General features: G+C 48.4%; 1 protein-coding gene and 1 long non-coding RNA gene across 2 annotated transcripts; one reads left to right on the top strand and one right to left on the bottom strand.

The window, feature by feature from the left end:
- Positions 1 to 308: 308 nt before the first annotated feature.
- Osr1 (odd-skipped related transcription factor 1) lies at positions 309 to 7,367 on the bottom strand. The gene is made up of 3 exons (NM_011859.3): positions 7,067 to 7,367; positions 2,016 to 2,714; positions 309 to 1,319 (listed from the first exon to the last, which is right to left on the bottom strand). The coding sequence occupies exons 2-3, from the start codon at positions 2,678 to 2,680 to the stop codon at positions 1,184 to 1,186; spliced, it is 801 nt and encodes a 266-aa protein (NP_035989.1). The 5' UTR covers positions 2,681 to 2,714; positions 7,067 to 7,367; the 3' UTR covers positions 309 to 1,183.
- Positions 7,368 to 11,223: 3,856 nt separating this feature from the next.
- 1700022H16Rik (RIKEN cDNA 1700022H16 gene) lies at positions 11,224 to 16,573 on the top strand. Its single transcript, NR_045488.1, has 4 exons — positions 11,224 to 11,289; positions 11,426 to 11,603; positions 16,240 to 16,315; positions 16,418 to 16,573. It is a non-coding gene; the product is annotated as an RIKEN cDNA 1700022H16 gene (long non-coding RNA).
- The last annotated feature ends 973 nt before the right edge of the window (positions 16,574 to 17,546 follow it).

The raw sequence follows: 17,546 nt of genomic DNA, 5'->3' as shown, positions 1-17,546 counted from the left end.
CCGCACCCAGAGAGGCTGGGATTTCTCACAACTTAGTGTAATAGCAGCAGACTCTGTCCTTTGCAACTCACAGCTTTCCAGATTTGGGGAGTTAGGAGACTGGACTTCTGACACTGGAAAGTACGGAATTAAGTACAGAGACCGACCAACACCACGGGTCGCAGAGCTCCCTCTGCCACCTCATCCCTCTCACCCTAACAGGACCAGGTGAGAGAAGCTGACAGGTGGAAATTGAACAGAGAAATCTGTTCCTCTATCAATAAAAGAGCTTTTCTCTCGCGACCCGAGAGGGTATATCTATTCTAACGTGCCTGTAAAATAACCGTTTATTTAATAGTTTTTTAAAAAAAGAACTCCAGTGATAAATGTCCGTTACCGATGGTCAGCATAAAGTGCCAGTCGCAATACAACGCCCGGCTCCTGGCCGGCTGCTGGCTCGCGCGCAGCGTTGGAACAGAGGAGCGGAGGCCCGGTCCCCTTAGCCCCGGGCGCCTGGTTCTCAGCCGGGTTTCCGCGCCCGAAGCTGTAGGTCAGCGGGAGCACCCGGGAGTCGCGCGGAGCCAGCGGCCCCTGGGGCCGGATGGCAGAAGCAGATACAAGGATTACATTTTCGCAGGGTCCCCGGTGTAGGGATAGGGAAAGGAAGGGGGACTGGAAATTGCCAGGGCGCGCAGATCTTTTCTTTCCCCCCTCTCCGCAGTCAAGACTTTACAAGCTTATATGGTCAGGGGAGGGAGGGGGAGTAAAGAAAACGTATAAAATAACAATAGAAAAAGTAATACTTCTGTGAGAGGCGCCGCTGCGGCTCAGCGGAGTTTTCGTTGTGTGTGTGTGTGTGTGTGTGTGTGTGTGTGTGTGTGTGTGTGTGTGTATGTGTGTTGCTGTTGTTGTTGTTGGTTTTTTTTTTTTAATGCAGTTTTCCTTCCGGCGTGTGAGTTGAGTACCGCCTTTTGGCCAAGTTTTAGCCGCGTCCTAGGGGAGCCGCCCAGGCTGTAGGAGTCACGGCCCGGGCCAAGGCTCAGGAGCGCCGCAAGCGCAAAGGACCCAAGGGATTTTGTTGCTGTGGAAGGAAGATCCCGAAAGCCCCTCCCGCTGCCCGCAGAGTTGCCTTCAGCTTGGGTCCCTCTGGTAGAGAAGGCGGCAGCACGCCCCAGGTTCCTGGCGCCCCGCAGGCTCTGTTTATTTAGCATTTGATCTTGGAGGTTTTGAGCTCCTTCACTTGTGAGTGTAGCGTCTTGTGGACAGCGAGAGTCCGGGACTGGCAGAATCCTTTCCCACACTCTTGACACTTGAAAGGCTTCTCTTTGGAGTGAATATATCTAAGGGTAGAGACAGACAACATAACGCAATGTTGTTTATAAATGGCTGTCCGATATCTCACCCCCCCCTTGCTGTTAAGGTGCTTGTGGGTACAGGCAAAGCAAGCAAGATCGAGCAAAGTGCAGAGGACGTGGGTGGGAGTGGGGAGAGGAGGGAGGAGAGGGCAAAGAGACCACCAGCCTTCCTGGGAGAAGTAGCAAACACCTCCTCCTAAAGGCTGAGTCAACATTGGAGGTCATCAACAGACCAGGCTTCACACAGTTTCTAGATCTGCACTGCCCAAGAAATTCTTAAAAACTAAAAACTGCATGAAATTAACGAAAACGAAAACGTTTCTGCGTTCCTATTTCAAGTGCCCGTTCCTAAATCTCTCCGTCTTTGCAGGAACAGTTTATTGGACAGTTATTGGGCAGTTTCCGGGGGACTGAGAACCTGGCAAGGAGACCCGACCGTGTGAAGACGCGGTTTTAGGTCCTATTCATCACCGTATTTCTCTCACCCGCGTTTTAAAACCTTTCCTGAAGCGGAGGCAGGGCAAGGGAGTTCATTTATGGATTTAGAGACTCCCCCAGAGGTATGGGAATGCTTACAGCCACTGGAGACTCTTGGGAACCTAAAAGGGGAGGGGGAAGCATCAAGCCAAAGCAGCAGAAACAGATCTCTCTGGGGCCACCCGCAGTGCTGCAGTGTCGCACCTGTGGTCCCGTAGGTGGTCTTGCCTCCGGAAAGCTTTGTGGCAGATGTCACAGGTGTAAGGTCGCTCATCAGTGTGCGTCCGCTCGTGGATAAGTAGGTTATAGGACTTAGTGAAGTGGCGGCCACAGAACTTGCAAACGAATTCCTTCTTGGTCTTGGAAGGCAGGCGTCCCCTTGTTGGCTTCTTTTCTGGGGATAGCTTGGTCACGTCCAGGAGGGCGCCCAGCCCACCAGCAGGGGAGCCAGGGCCCTCCCCTCGGCCAAGCTTGGTGGGATCCTCTTGTGTGGCAGCCAAGGCCAGGTTAGCGAAATCAAAGCGAGGCTTGGTCTTAAGTGCTGCGCCGCTGCCTCCCGCGGTGATCTCTGGCTTAGGGTGAATGACGTGGGGAAACCAGGGGAAGGCTGGCAGCTGGAAGCGAGCGTCCATCAGGCTGGACACCGCACCTGGCACTTTAGAAAAAGAGGATCGAGGCAAGTGCATGGCTGGGTAGCCCAGCGTCCATTGGTGCAGATGCACCGCATGAAGAGCGCTGAAACCATACAGGTTGGGCAGGTGGTCCGAGGGCACTGTGGGCAGGCCATTCACTGCCTGAAGGAAAGAGTAATTGGTAAGCTGCAGGGATGGGTGAATGGGTACCGGTGCTGGCAAGGTTTTGCTGCCCATTTCTGTCGCTGGGAACCGCAATGATTTCAAATATCTGCAAAGACAGGAAGAGGGTGGGGACAGACCCAAAGAGATGTTTAGAGTAGGTCACCTTCCTCCAGAATTCCAGTCCAGTTCTACCCTCTCCCTCCCTTAGGACAGGCATGAGGTAAGACTCAAAGACTCCACCCATGAACCTACTGCCCCCTCAACATAGAGAATATAAGATGTAGGAGAGCTGGCTGACCAGAACTCTCCATGATGGTTAGACTCCATCCAAATGGTGTCTGGCAGAGACATACATGTTGACAGAGCAATCAGTAGGAAACTAAGTCCTTAAAGACAGATACAACCAACTTAAAACAAAAGCCTGCTGTCAGCTGTGAACGATGCAAACATGGCATGCATGCAGACACCGGATATCCACATTCAGACAAACCTGGAGCCACACAGAATTACGCTGTCCTACAACAATATCAGAACCTGAGGAAGCAAAATTACACGTTCAGACTATCTTGTTCTGAAGCAGAAATTCAACAAGAAGGTCCAGAGACAAAGAAAAGCCAGTGTTTTTATGGGACAACCCTGTACGAAATGCAGGAGGCTTCAAATATATATACCACCCAGTTCCTGAATTCTAAGCCAATGAAACCAGAAATTCCTATTTCATAGGGTAACTGGTTTGGTTTCCAGAAGCCAAAAGAATCAGGTCATCGTCTTTAAAACTCTCACTTGGACCTAAGTTTGCAAAGTACCTTAAGACTGATTGGTGAGTCCTGTGGAGTTTGTCCTCTTTGTAGCTGCTTGCTGACCGACTCCCTAACTTTTGGAGGTTTGGTCACCCTCCTTTCAAGAAAGGTACTGACAAGTATGCTTACTTCATTCGCTCTGTCACACAATCACAATTCCATAGGAGGGAATTCATGTGCTCATAGCAAAGAGGAGCCTGCTGTTCGTCTTCTTATGTAGGAAGAGAACTTTGGGCAAGGTCAATGTGTAGCACCAACACCAGGCCTCCACTGCTCCACTCTGTTTATTCTCTAACTAGAAGATCGGGGTTCTTGAATAAGATCAAAGCGCTGCCATGCCCAAGTAACCAGGGCCACCAGAACCAGCATCTTCTGGCTACTTTGGTCAAGTTCCTCAGGATGCATGGGAAATTGGGGGCGGGGGGCTCCTCTGTCCCTCCAGACATTTCTAATTTGGGTCTATAGAGTGGAAGAAGGAAAAAGGTAGGAAGGTCAAAAGCACTAGGGACCCCTAGGAAGCCTCTAAGCTTAGGCTTCACTGGCAATGCTGGGGTCATTGTCAGAGCGGGATCTTTGTAGGGTCCTTCCTTTTTCCCAGGGGCAGTATCTGGCTTCTGGTTCCTTTCAGCCACTGCCTTTCTTCCTCACATCTCTCCTCTGTCTAGAGTGTTCCCTGGTACAGGCTACTTTTCTGACTCTGTCTTCACAGCTCAGCCCCAGCAGGTCTAAACACCCTCCTTGCTAAAGGCAAGGCAGAGAGAGTGGGCTCAGTTTCTTTTTCTCTGCCTGAGGCTCTAAGATGTCTGGCTGGCCCAGAGATGCATAGTGCAAGTTTGGAGGGGAGAAACTGAGGACACTACTGAGAAAAACCTCTTTAGCAGCCAGTAGGAAGGTGGCTGGTGATACTGCTGATCCAAAGGGGTGACTAGTTGCACAAACACAAGAGCAGGCTGGCTGAAATGTGCCTGCAATTAATTTGGCCTCCCAGATAAGGAGCACAAAAATCTGTTGCGATCCAACCTGCCTAGCTAGCAGGATAGCAATCACACACCAGCCTTCTCTACTACTCAATTCACAAAACTTGGGCCAGGCAAGCGAGGGTCATGTCAGATTTCTGGGACTAAGAAAAGCAAAGTGCAGTTGGGCTTGGGCTGAAGAGGAAGTGGGAACCTCTTTGGAATGGGGAGGGAGAAAAAAAGGCCTCCAACTTCAAAGCTATGCAGGACATAGGCTAGTTGGACGCCCTTTGATTTGCCACCCCTGTTTCTCTCTCTTCCAGGCACTGGAAATTATATCCTCATTTTAAGCTCTATTGGAGCCAGCCTGGGCAATGGGGAGGTCACACTAGCAGCTCTTCTATTAGGCCTATGGGATGTCAACCAGTGATGGTGGCAGCAGGACTCTGGCTAAACTGCTAGGCTGGGTATAAGCCACAAACTTTTCCTGACTCTTCTTTGCCTCCCCCAACCTCCCAAGCCAAAAAGTATGGAGAGGCCTTGGGACCCTGGAGGGGAGGTACTTGCAACCTCTCTGCCTGATCTTATTTCCTCCAACACACCATTTCTTTTTCTCAGTGGACCAAGCCGTTTATTTTCTGTAGCTTTCTTAGGCGTGGGATTCCAAGGGTCATGCCACCGACCTTCCCCGCGGACGAATTTCGTTGGAAAGGTGGATCTTTACATCATTACTAAAAACACGGACCTCATGCAAAATCTGGTTTCAGAGGACCAGCTAATAGGAAAACACAATGCAGATAAGCCACTGCGGCCTGAGGAGAAGAGAGGAACATGGGGCCTCTCCAGCTGCAGTGCCACCTCCCGCCCCCCACTCCATCCTGAGCCTTTTCACCATTTAATCTGGTAGAGACTACCTCTTCTAAGGTCCAGTATCTACTCCACGTGAAACTCCGGGCCTGGAGACTTGGTAAGCACTAGTAAATGTCCTGACTCGCTGCAGTGAACTCAATTCCTGCCTCAGAGCAGGGGTCCATGCGCGGCACAGTCATTCGTGTCCCTCTTGCAGTAGAATGCCAGTCCTGCCTCTGCCGCCCTCCCTATGGAGGGCATTAATGAAGTGTGCAGCCTATTAAAGTGGTTTATTCGAGGCTAATTGAGCGCGAGTGAGTTAACTGCTTGCATTAATGAGGACAGAGCGAACCCCACGAGCCCGAAGGAGCTCAGCAGCTTCCCCACCCCACCCCAATATCATCCTTGACATAGAATCCCCATTCGAACGGTGACAGATTTCCCAATCCAGGTCCAGAGGTCTGACCAACACCACACACGTTAGCTGCCCTTTTTTCCAACAAACGAGATCGAAGGAACCCTCTTTCCTTTGCCATTCTGCTATACTGGGATGCCCGCTGTGTCCCCAGGAGCCGGCTTCCCAATCTTAATGAAACCACAATTACTTTCGAGAGAGCCTGTGATAGACCATCTACCCACCAGTCCTCTTTGGTTCCTCCTTCCCTCCCAGCGAGCACAGAGCACACTCTTTCCCTGGGAGGCTGTGAAACTAGGAAAATAGCTTTACACGTGGTTCTCTTTCAAAGAGCCAACTTGCAAGTCCCATCCCGAATGAAATTCATCGAATTATTGCGACAAAGAAACCTATGCTGCTAACCTCTGCTCCGGAGCCCACCCGGCTTGTGCAGCAGGGGCTGTTGAGGGAGGACGCGGGAGATTTTTGTTTGTTTGTTTTTTGGTTTTTAATCAAGGATACTGCTGGTGGAAGGTAAGATTCCTTCAGCAAGCAGCCGCCCTTGTCTCTCTCATTTTGACTTCCCATCTTTTCCCCTTAAACCTGGATTAGGCTACTACCAAAGGAGCAAAATAGAATCCCCACGCTAGAGGTATCTGCAGCCTCCTGATTGTTCTGCTTCTGGGTCGTCCGGTTCTCCAGTTAGAAAACAATGTTCGTTTGTGTCCCCCACCCCCAGCATAGTTCTCCCTACACCAGAGACAATCGAAGGTTATGATTTGCAGGCCTGGGGACACACTGAAACCCTCTAATAGAGACCATCCCAAGCAGAGTCCAATTGTGAGGTGGATGTCAGACTCGCAGCAGCCCTGTGGTCCTGGGGTTTGAAGGCTTCGAGTCTAAAGTACAACTCTGCAAAAGAAGAATTCGTTTTAAAGCCCAACAGAGTTGGGGCAATGCACCTGTCCAGGATGCTGAAAGCTTAGGTTATGACCATCAACACTTTCTCCCCTCTTCCTCAGCTAAGGGGGGATAAGTCTGAATTAAAAGGCACCCTGCAGGAAAAAAAAAAAAGTTTGTGTTCTCTGAAGTTGCTCTAGTTTCTTAAGGGAAGCCTGCAGAGTGCCTTATAAAATCTGTGGGCACCTTACTAGAATACTGGAATTCTAGCTAGCCAAACACGGCTGCACTCAATGGCTCAGGCCCTTCTGTCTCCTTCCTTCCTCCCGAGGTCAGAGGCCAACAAGGACCCAGAGTTAGAAGTCTTTGAACCAGCATCCCCATCAACTCTACGTTGCAACTGCTCTCACTTTCACGGAGATCTTGCAGCCTTCCTTTGGCCAAAAGAACCGCCTTTGAGGACACTGAAAAGAGGAGGCACCAGCTACAACAGGGAACCAGAAGTGAATCTTGCGGGCTTTCGCCTCGCTGAGCCCAGGCGCCCCAGGGCTGCAGTTACCTTGTTCCGCCGCGGTCCCAGGGCAGAGCGCGTCTGTGAGGGTCGCTGCGCTGGACTTGAGTGACCAGAGACTCTGGAGCCGACTGGCACCCCTGGCGAACTAGACTTCTGACGCTTCTGTAGCTGCGGTGACTCCAAGAGTCGGACACGCGGGAGCGCTTCACAGCCCCGGAGTTCTACCCGCCGGGGTCTGCTGAGCCTCGCTCCTGGCTCCCTTTCTGAATCTGAACCAGTGCCGGCGAGAACTTGCTGGGGAGAGGCCGAGCTACGTCTCACTCATCCCTTAGCACCGAGCCGCCTACTTATTTTAATCCACCTCCCCCTAACCCCCCTCCCCTTGCCGTGCGATTTCTCCCCTCCCTCCCCTGCCCCCCAACTCTGCCTGCGCCTGCGCATTGGGAAACAAAGTTTTGCTGACCCGGGCAGCGGACTTTGGCAGCTGTGCTAGCCTGCCTTCTGCTTCTCCTGACCGGTGTCCCCTCCCTGATAATCCCACTCGACACTTTCTGTGTGTGTGTGTGTGTGTGTGTGTGTGTGTGTGTGTTTCTAAGACACATAAGATCAAGCAGTAGAAGAAACATATCTTACGGATAAGAGAGGACTAGAACCGAGCATTTCGGAGTTCTGTTCTGGAGCTTTGGGACCTATGGTGGCACCACCTATGAAAGCGGATAGGAGCCTAGGGTGTCCCCACACCAGCACCTTAGGCATACACTCAATTTGTAATCTGACAAAGTCGCTGCCGCTCTTCTTAAGATTTCCTCCTAGAAGTGACAGACTCCTGGTGTGGAGCAGCGCTCCTGACACCAAATAGTGCTTGAGACCTGGGCAGCGATTCTAGCAGAGCTGGCTGGTTCCTGGTGCGGAAGGACAGAGATTACTGACTGCGCGAGCCATAACATCCGAGTGCCTATGGCTGACCACAGACTCTGGGGTGTGGAGTTCCACAGAAACGTCCATGGCAGAGCGTATGAGGAGAAGAAGAGCTAGTTACTTGAACTGCAGACCTCCCCGGAATTCCATTCTAAAGCTCCAATCACATATTCTTTTTAGAGTGGATGGGAGTTTTAAAGAGCAGCTAAAGGCACTGGGACCCCTGGGCCTGCGGGGCTGGTTTGGGTGGAGTTTGTAGAGGGAGTTGGGACCTAGAACAACTACATCCTTGCTGTCTGCTTCTTACACAGCCCCAAATACCTCTTTACTATTGATCCCTGGAACTGACCTAAGGCTGACCCCAGTCAGCTGTCATTCCTCCCTACCACCTTTCTGGAATGCCTTACCTGGCTTTTTCATGGAAGATGGTGAGGTTTTCTGACTTCCTGACTTTGCCCCAAAGTTACTACTGCAGAGTGGCTCTTGTCACACACACACACACACACACACACACACACACACACACACACACTTCCTGGGGAGTAGGTGCCACTCTCACACATTGAAACAGTCCTTTTGGAAGAGTCACCTACTCCTCAGCTTTACTGTGCAAGACTGATCCCATGTGATCTCTTGAGGTAGCAGGAGTTTGATTCCTAATATAGGGAGTGATGATGGAGGATGGGCCACATCCCTCCTCCCACCTGCATAATTGAAACAGACTTGGTATTCGCAAACTTTTAGAATGGAACATAGCTTCCAGACTCTGGCTAACTTTGGCTAGAGCAGGGAAGGAACAAGAGAAAGGGCTATAGTTTACTCAGGAGCCCACTCCCACCTCCAGCACCCCACTGGTTACTGTTCAAGTAAGAGACCCACATAAGTGTGCCTATGTGCCTGGAATCTTAGCAGCTGTCAGTACTAGCAGGATCCTGGAAGCAGAGGGAGCTGAGGTCACCCCATTCCAATAGCTGGGGACACAGCAACAAAATCCAGTCAGGAATCCCAGGACTTCCTTCCACTTAGGCTCAATGTGTTCCCATAGTAGGCAAAGCTTGGATAATTTCCATGCTAAGGGCCAAAATTTCCCAAAAGAGTTAAACAAAATAAAACCTCTGCTTATTAGCTAATATACACTTGAGAAGAGCAACAACTCTACATCAAAAGTACAGACTCTCCTGAGACATATATGCACTAGCCCCTTATCCCCCAGGAGTCCATGCAACACAGTCCTCTATTTCATCATTCTTTTTGGCTTTCTCAAAAAAGTAGCCTTACCATCTCCCATCTCCTCCACCAGGTGTGTGTGTGTGTGTGTGTGTGTGTGCGTGTGTGTGTGTGTGTGTGTGTGTGTGAGAGAGAGAGAGAGAGAGAGAGAGAGAGAGAGAGAGAGAGAGAGAGAATAGGTTACCTACATTGGTGGAACAGTGCTTTGATTCCAGGTGAAGAATATGCAAGCAGATTTTTTAATTCTGCTTTTACCTGGAAAAACTGACCTGGCCTTCAAGCAAGTCCTGGAAATGAGAGGACTCAGAAGGCGCATGAAGCAAGGTTGGGAGCTCAGGCTTTGGCTCTCAGATCTTTCCAGGGAGTTGGTTAACAAAGCAGGACAGGACTGTGCATAGCTGTGTACCCAGGGACTGAGGTCACCTCAGTGGGCTTAGATCCCTGGTTACTAAGGGATTGCTTCTTGGGTCAGCTGCTAGAAGTGCTCCCTCCCACTGTGAGTCCCTTGGTGAGCGACCCCATGTAAAGCATGGCTCCCAGATGTCCTGGAGGCCATCCAAGGTCCTGTTTTCTTCTAGGTGTTACTTGGGGGAAGACGCCCCAGTAGCCCCGGAAGCTGCCAGCCATTCTGTACTTTGTGCTAAGGAGAGCAACTGCTGGCATCTTTCTCCCAACTGTTTAAGAGAAATTGGCCAGACTAGGTTGGACAGAAACTAGTGGATGGAGGGCAGGGTTCAGAGTACTTAGGAAGACATGGGCATTTTTTGAAGAAGTTAGATTCGTTTAAAATTCTCCAGGATGTCGTGTTTCAAACCTATTTCATGACATAGACAGTCTGTACCCAGAGGTGCTGTTGGTCACATCAGCCCAAGAGCCCAGTGAAGAAGAGGAAACTCCTATCTCACCCACGCCTCATTGCTGGGGTCCACAAACTCCGTCTCTCAGAACTTCCACTGACTGAGACTATAGTTTAGGCATGCATAGAGCCTGCAGAGGGTAACCAGATTCAGCGGTTACGGGTTACTCCTCTCTGAGTCTCTCCCTTGGCCACTGCCTGCTGCTTGGCTCCAGGAGGGACGCCCAAAAAGTTCCAGATTCTGCAGGAGTTGATCACCTGGAGAAAGGGTCTCTACTCCAGAAAGAAGAGTTCTAGCCCTGGGCCCCTTGCGTGCTTGCTTCCAGATGCATCCTGGTCCTGGTAGAGTGCAGCCAAAGCGCGACCCCCAGCTTTGCAGGAGACTCCTCCCAAACTTTAACCACAGGGAGTGCAGCCTTTCAGCCTCGCAGACACTACTGTGGCTGCCAGTCCTGGCTCCCTCCCCCGCACCCCGCAGGCTTAGCCCAGGTGATAGTGACCTCTACTTGTCCTCCTGTCCTAACCCCAGTCCCTTTTTGCCAATCAGAAGAGAAAAGATACAACCTGTCTTGGAGTTAAAAATGATTTGGGTGGTCTCCGCTTGTTTCTGAACCCAGTACCTCTCCACAGATACACAAAAGTGATCTCTTTCTGCTAAGTGGAATTTACTTAATATTTGCGAAGTGTCGCTTTTACAGCAAACTTTCCTGCAACTACTTTGTGGACATCTTGAGGGAAGTCTTCTCATTATCCCCCCCACCCCACCCCATATGCAAGATTGGAACCTTTAAATCTCGAGGGGAGGGGATTTAGCTTTACCCGTGTGCTCATTGAGATGATGAACTGTAATGGCTCAATAGTTCCTCTGGAACCATTATAGTCAATCGGGTCAAAATCCAGCTCGGAGGAGGAGGGGTTAAATTTCAGAGGTAGGCAATGCAGCTTATGTACAAGTTTGAGACCTTACAGCCTCTGAAAATCTACAAGGTAGCCAGGATTTAGAGAACAGAAGCCCGTGGCTAAGGTCGATGTTTATTGTTGTGACAGCGACAGGCAAGTTACGGTCCCCAAACTGAAAGGGAAAGCGAACACCCTTTTCCCAGACGTTTCCCGCATCCTAAGTTCCTTGTGAACGTCTAAGCATCTTCTAATTATTAAACGTCACAACAGGGCATCTACGTGGATATATACCTTTGTCTTTGTTTCTTTTTGAAGGAAACACGAATATACACAAGAGATTGCACGAACTCTGGCCATACTCTCTTCGGTAAAATGAAAAGATAATGACTTGTGCAAAATATGGGCGAAGGGCATAGTAGAGCTTTTTAAAATGAGTGATTAGAATCATTTTTGACACACAAACACCTGCGCTCTGGTGGAACTGAAATGTTCTTTCCTCCAAGGTGGGAAGTGAGCACATCAGAAAAGACCCAGTGTCTTACAAAGCAAGAGAAGATGGAGAAAAGTTGTTGCAGTTGAGCTGTGTGCAGTTGGGATGGAACCCTGGATTAGAATCACCTACCACACCCGCAGCGCTGCGTACTGGACCTGCAAGGGGCACCGAAGGAAGGAGTGCTCGAGGTAATTAAACATTTCCAGACACTGGAGGGCTGTTACCTGCACAGCGATTTCCGGCTGGGGGGCTCTGAAAACGTCTGGCTGCGAAGTTTTTAAACCAAGCTCCCCGACGCAATCATGAAGAAAACGCTCCCCCTGCTGGCGAGGAAGCGACATCTCTCAGTTTCCTTTCCTAGAAAAGCCAAGAACTCAGCTATCCCTTTTTTTTTTTATTTTTACCAGAGTGGTTTTCACGGAATTTCCCATTACTCTTTTAAAATCACGTGCACTCTTACTCTTCTAGAAGAAGGGAGAATTCTTCCCCACCCCTTTCGAAGGTTTGTGCATCCTTGCATCAAATCAGACATTTCTGATTTTATTTATTTTAATAATCTGAAGTCTTTAGCATTTTCTGCCTCCAGTGCCTTCTCATCTTGGGAACCACTATGAACAAAGATCTGGGGGGAAGATTTGTGGTTCTCAGGGATGGACTGGGGTGTGTATCTTCTGTCCAGGCACCGTGAGGTGAGGTTACCTCCTTCTTACTCTCTCACCATGGCTCAGTTCTCCCTGGAGCACATTATCCTCCTCACAGGTCTGTTTTGGACTCTGAGGAAGCACAGGAACGGGAAGAGAATCTGTTCCCGTGAACCATTTCCCCTAAATTCTTGAAGCTATTTGTGCTTTAGTCTCTCCTATTTGCATCCCTTTTCATTGTTGACTTCTCCAAAAGTGTTTTAATTGGACCCTCTCTTTTTCTTGTTATCCACACACAGGCTCTCTGACAGAGATCTGGACACAGAAACCCTAAGATTCTCTATGAAAACAAGTCTCTAGACAGTCCCCAAGCTACAAAAGAAACACAAGGTCTAAAAGATCATGGTACTTTACTCCTTGGAGCAAATTATTGAGAAAGTCACACACACACACACACACACACACACACACACACACACACCACTACCAACAGAAACAACAACAGCAACACTGCAGAGATGGACATGCCCTGGAAAGGAAAAGATCAATGCTCTGCCCTGCTCCAGATCAAGAAGATCCATCCTTCCTGGCACCTAGCCTTACCTTTGCCCCACTAAGGAGTAGAGTGTAGCCATGTCTTCCTCATCTTCAACTTTCAGGAAAGGATGCCAAGGGATTTGACCTCAGCTAGATGATTCAGGACACTATCATATGTGCAGCTCTTGCCCCAGTCACTCAAAACCTCAAAGTGCTTAATCTTGGTGCTTCAACAATATTACCTACCCAGTGGAAGGGGACCACGTGCCTGGGTCTCCTTTGTGTTTATGTCAGGGAAACTTCTGTAGGCCATGCTGCCATATTGAGGAGGTGCCAGGCCACCAGAGTGGTGACCCAGGTTAAAGAGAAGCTGCTGCCCTCTGAAACTTGGAAATCATCCTCTCTGGTGCAGTGTTTTACGTGTGGTGTTCCTCCATCAAGAGACTTGAACTTGAATACCAGCTTTGGGTAGATATGGGCATCAGGTTAGAACTGAGAACACTGAATAAGGAAAACTCAGTTCAGTATGTTAACCATCCACAAAAACCAACCATCCCTTCTCTATGGTCTAAACTGGTATCAGAGTACCAGCTCCAAACAGCCACATTTCCTCTGATGACTCCAGGAAAATCCATTTGCTTATAGCAAACCCAGTTTCCTACAGAGAATCTTTTCACTAGAGAGCAAACCACTGCTCAAACACTTTGAGCAAATACAAAATATAAAAAAGATAATATGTTAGTGTGTGTGTGTGTGTGTGTGTGTGTGTGTGTGTGTGTGTGTGTGTGTTTTATCCAAAAGGATGCGTTGTGCTCTTTGGGTGTATTTAAGTATTAGTTTGCACTTGATAGATTAGCAATAAGGAAATGAGAAAAAAACCTTAAAACTAATTATTGTAACTGGTATATTATAGATAAAAGAGCTACAGGAGTCTCAATTTCATTTTCTAGATAGTCAGACTGTAACACATGTCCTAGGGGATTTACATAAAGGAAAAGAGCCATGCCTTGTAATGGGAAGTGTTCATCTTAAGTTTCTGGTAGTCAGGGACAGTTGTAAAAGACCACGAGGCTCACAGGGATGACAGAAGAGCTCACGCTGCACTGGTGGCAAAGACTCACTGTTTGGGGGTGTCCGCAGCACAGGCTGTCTAACACAGGATATGCCAGTCTTCAGTAGCTTGGCACCAAAGACATGATAAGTAGTGATGGCCTAACACCTGGCTGTTGAGCCAAGAGCAGTTCAATGAGGTGAGAGTTTTGAGAGCTAATGTTAAAGACTTAGGAAAATGCTTCTTAAAAATCTCCTGAGGCTAACTCACTTGGAGTTTGTCAGAATGCAATCCCCAGGTCACATCTTCAGCACTTTGGATTCAAGCAGCCAGAAGTGGGCCCCAGAGTCTGCCCGCCAAGCACACAAGCACAGCTTTGTCCACTAGCAAGCATCGATGTTCCTGGAATGGGTCCTCCACAGTCCTGCAGGCACACAGGTCTTCCCAAAGAACGTCCTGAGGATTGAAAAGTTAACTCGATTAAAAAGCACGGCTGTCTCTGGCAACATCTTATACCTCTTGCCAACTATCTTGTTTCTATGAAAGAAAAAGGTTGAACATGGATTTCTTCAAAAGGTTGTTAAGTTCCTCAACTCGAAAACTCCACTGCCTACTAGTGGAAGAGTGTTGTTTAGAGGCAGTACACCCAGGTTTGTTTCTAGCCACATTCTAAGAAGCAATCTTAGAATGGCAATCTGGTGATCAGTACTTTCCAATTTTGTTTTAATAAAATCCCAGTCAGCAACAACAACAACAACAACAACAACAACAACACACACACACACACACACACAGTGGTTATGGGACTGTTTATAAAAATGGCTTTGGTACAGCTGTCCAGGAACCCCAGTAAGACAGAAAACGCCTGTAAGCCCAGTCGCTAACACCAGCTGAGTGACTTTGGTCATGAAGCTTGGATACAAGGTCCCTGGAGGAAACAGGTTTGCTCTGTGTGCTGCTTACAGCGGGAGGTCACTCTTCTTACTGGCAAACAAGTAAGAACCAGGGCCCTGCTGTGGCTGTAGTGGTGGCTGGGTCCAGACCACAAAGCCGGCTTCTAGAAGTGGAGTGAAGCCCCAGAGGGCAGTATCAACACAGACTCTCTTCTTTATGGAGCTGGGCAGGCACTCCAGTCCCACATGAGTTTGGTGAATTCTCTTAAGCAAATTAAGAAACCTAGCATGGTGGTTCTTCTCCCTTTGGATCTGAGAAGAGATAGTATACAGCTTTTCCTGAAGTTACATAGCTAGGAAAATCTGTAGTTAGGAATCAAACCAGATATGTTTGATACCAAAGCCAAGTTCCTAATGGCAACACCCTGGTCTCATAGTGGTCTGTTAGGAACTTCAGCATTATCTGGCAAATGATAGGGATACATCAGCATGGGCTGTCTCAGACCTACTTTTCCAGAATCTGAATGTTAATACAAGCGTTGTAGCCATAGGTAGGCGCACGGACATTACAGTACAAGCGTTGTAGCCATAGGTAGGCGCTCGGACATTACAGTACAAATCGTTCCAATCCCTTGGCCCAGGCATTAGTCCCGCTTCATTGTCCATTTCTAGAGTATAATAGGAAGGAGAAATAAAAATACTAACACTTAGGAAAAAAACCAACACAAAGATTCTTGGAGAAGTATGTACTCTAAACCTGCTCACACTTATACTTTGTCCTACAGCAAGTCAATGCCACTTGACCATCAACCTGACTGGCTCTCTCCCAAGGGGCCTGCCCCATCCCTGGTACCTGGAATTCAGGCTGCTGGAGCAAAGAGTCCCTGAGAAAGATCAGAAACTTCTATGTGAGAAATGGTAGGCTTCTAAACTTGTAGGAGCCAGAGATGAGCCAGAGCTCAATGGGAATTGTGAACAATGAGACCTGCTCCACCCTCCCTCCTGCATCCTAGCATACTGGCTCATAGATTCTTGGTGGAGGCACCCACTTAACACAGTTACATGTAAGACATTGATGTCTGTGCATTGTTAAGACTCATACTAATCTTGGCACAGTATCATTTTTAAATTTAGGAGGCATTGCTAATTAGCAGTGTTACGATTATGCAAAGGATTGATGCCTTGGAAATCATGCTTGTAAATGTGCTGTCTCTTGGATCCTCCAGATCTCTGTCAAACTCATAGTGTTTATTATATCATTGCCAGTTGATGCTCTACCAACAAAAAGGAAGTCAGTTACAGTGAGTGCATTCCATCTCTTTCACCTCATATTTTTACAATCAAATGTAGAAGGTGCCTAAACTGGGGCAAAGAACTGAGAGCCTAGCTATGAAAAGTGTCTGAGGGTATTGTGGTCTGGGTAGGGTCCAGAAGGCATTGTCTCTCTTTCCCTGGGTGTATCTTCTCATCTAAGAGCCTGGTGTATTCAGCTGCATCTCTCTAACCATCCTTCTTATTTGGAGTTTGAGGGAGGTGGGGATGGCAGCCATCAACACATCAGGGGATTGCGCATTTTAAGAGGCGTATCTGGAAAGAATCATGTTTAAGCAGAGAAATGGTAGAATTCCCACTATTAAAACTCTGTATATAAAATGCTGGGGGGAGACTTACACTTATCATCTTTGACATTCCCATTTCAAAGTTGAGAATTTTGATGCCCAAAATATGACTCATCCAGCAACAAAGCTGCAACTGGAAACCAGCTTTCCCTGCAATGGGTGAGTGGCCTTTGAATTCACCACACTCTCCCCAGTTTTGTGATTTAAATCTTGAAGGGAGGGCTGGCTCACCAATGGCCTCTGTTTACTCTGTTTGAATAGGACAAGACCACATTCTGCAATGATGCTTCTGGTGAGGAGCTCCTTGTAGGCACACAAGGATGCACAGATGCAAGTATGCCTGCGCCTGGGGGTTGGATGATTGCTGTTCATTGTAGCAGCTTTATGAAAACATTAAATGTCATTACTTATTTCTTCATGTCCAAAATGTATACTTCAACATTTTTCTTCTGTAGACAAGTGTCGCTTTTACTGCAATCTTCAGGCCAGATGTTCTTGGTATAAGTGGTAACAGCTGCCATGCTGGCAAGAGTGTGGCTTCAGCCAAGTCACTTACCAAAAGGGCCCCAGAGCTGTCTGTTCAAGAACACTGACATGGCAGAAGAAACCCATACCTGGCCCTCCCAAGCTTCGTGGGAAACCTTGTGAAGTCTGGTACAGGGGGTTTGGGGAGGGCATGCTGCCAAACCCAGGCCTGTGTTTCCTTCTTCCTTGGTGATGAGCTGGGGATGCAGGCCAGGGAGAGCCAACTCCTTCCCTTCAGGCTTCGTTCAAAGCATTTGTAGTGCCATCACCCATTACCCACATCCTCATTTGTCTGGAGACCAAGTCGCTGCCCTTGCATTCTGTCACACTCAACGCAGCCTCCTATGATCTCAAGTTGACATTGTATTGTTTTTGAATTTTACTCGAAGCCGCCTGGTAGCATTTATCTTCTCAGCTCCCTTGGGCCTTGAAGAATTCCTCAGTAAGGTCCTATCTCAGTGTCAGCATTTCCAGAAAATACAAGTACATTTTGCTTCCATTGCCAGCTAAACCCAGAGACTTGATTCAGCCAAAAAGTAATTTTTGCCTTTGCAATTGTTTTGGAATGGTCCATTATCCAAAAATTGTCACCTTGTCAAGAAAGGTTGACTTTATAAGACACCAAAAGTCATGGAAGAGCAAACAGACACAAACACACCCTTCACATCAAACAACGGAGCTGTGGGTTGCTATAGCAAGATGCTTCCTCCAAGAGATGGCCAGCTCATTCAGACTAAGTCCTGGTTCCATCCCATGGGAGTGAAGTCATTTCCAACAGGAATAAATCACTAGGTGTTGAATCTGGCTGCATGGAAACAAAGGATAGATGTCTTCCTAGACCTAAGTGTTCACTTCAGGAGGCCAC

This window comes from Mus musculus, chromosome 12 (genome assembly GCF_000001635.26).
Source record: "Mus musculus strain C57BL/6J chromosome 12, GRCm38.p6 C57BL/6J".
Lineage (NCBI taxonomy): Eukaryota > Metazoa > Chordata > Mammalia > Rodentia > Muridae > Mus > Mus musculus.
Note: the sequence above shows the minus strand (reverse complement) of the source record. Positions and strands in the feature narration are given on the sequence as shown.

What these genes read in the sequence shown, in the direction of transcription:
- Osr1 (NM_011859.3), bottom strand. Translation starts at nt 2,680, where the DNA reads ATGGGCAGCAAAACCTTGCCAGCACCGGTACCCATTCACCCATCCCTG. An exon ending in GACCACCTACGGGACCACAG is followed by an intron (nt 1,320 to 2,015) that starts GTGCGACACTGC and finishes CTCTACCCTTAG; the next exon opens with ATATATTCACTCCAAAGAGA.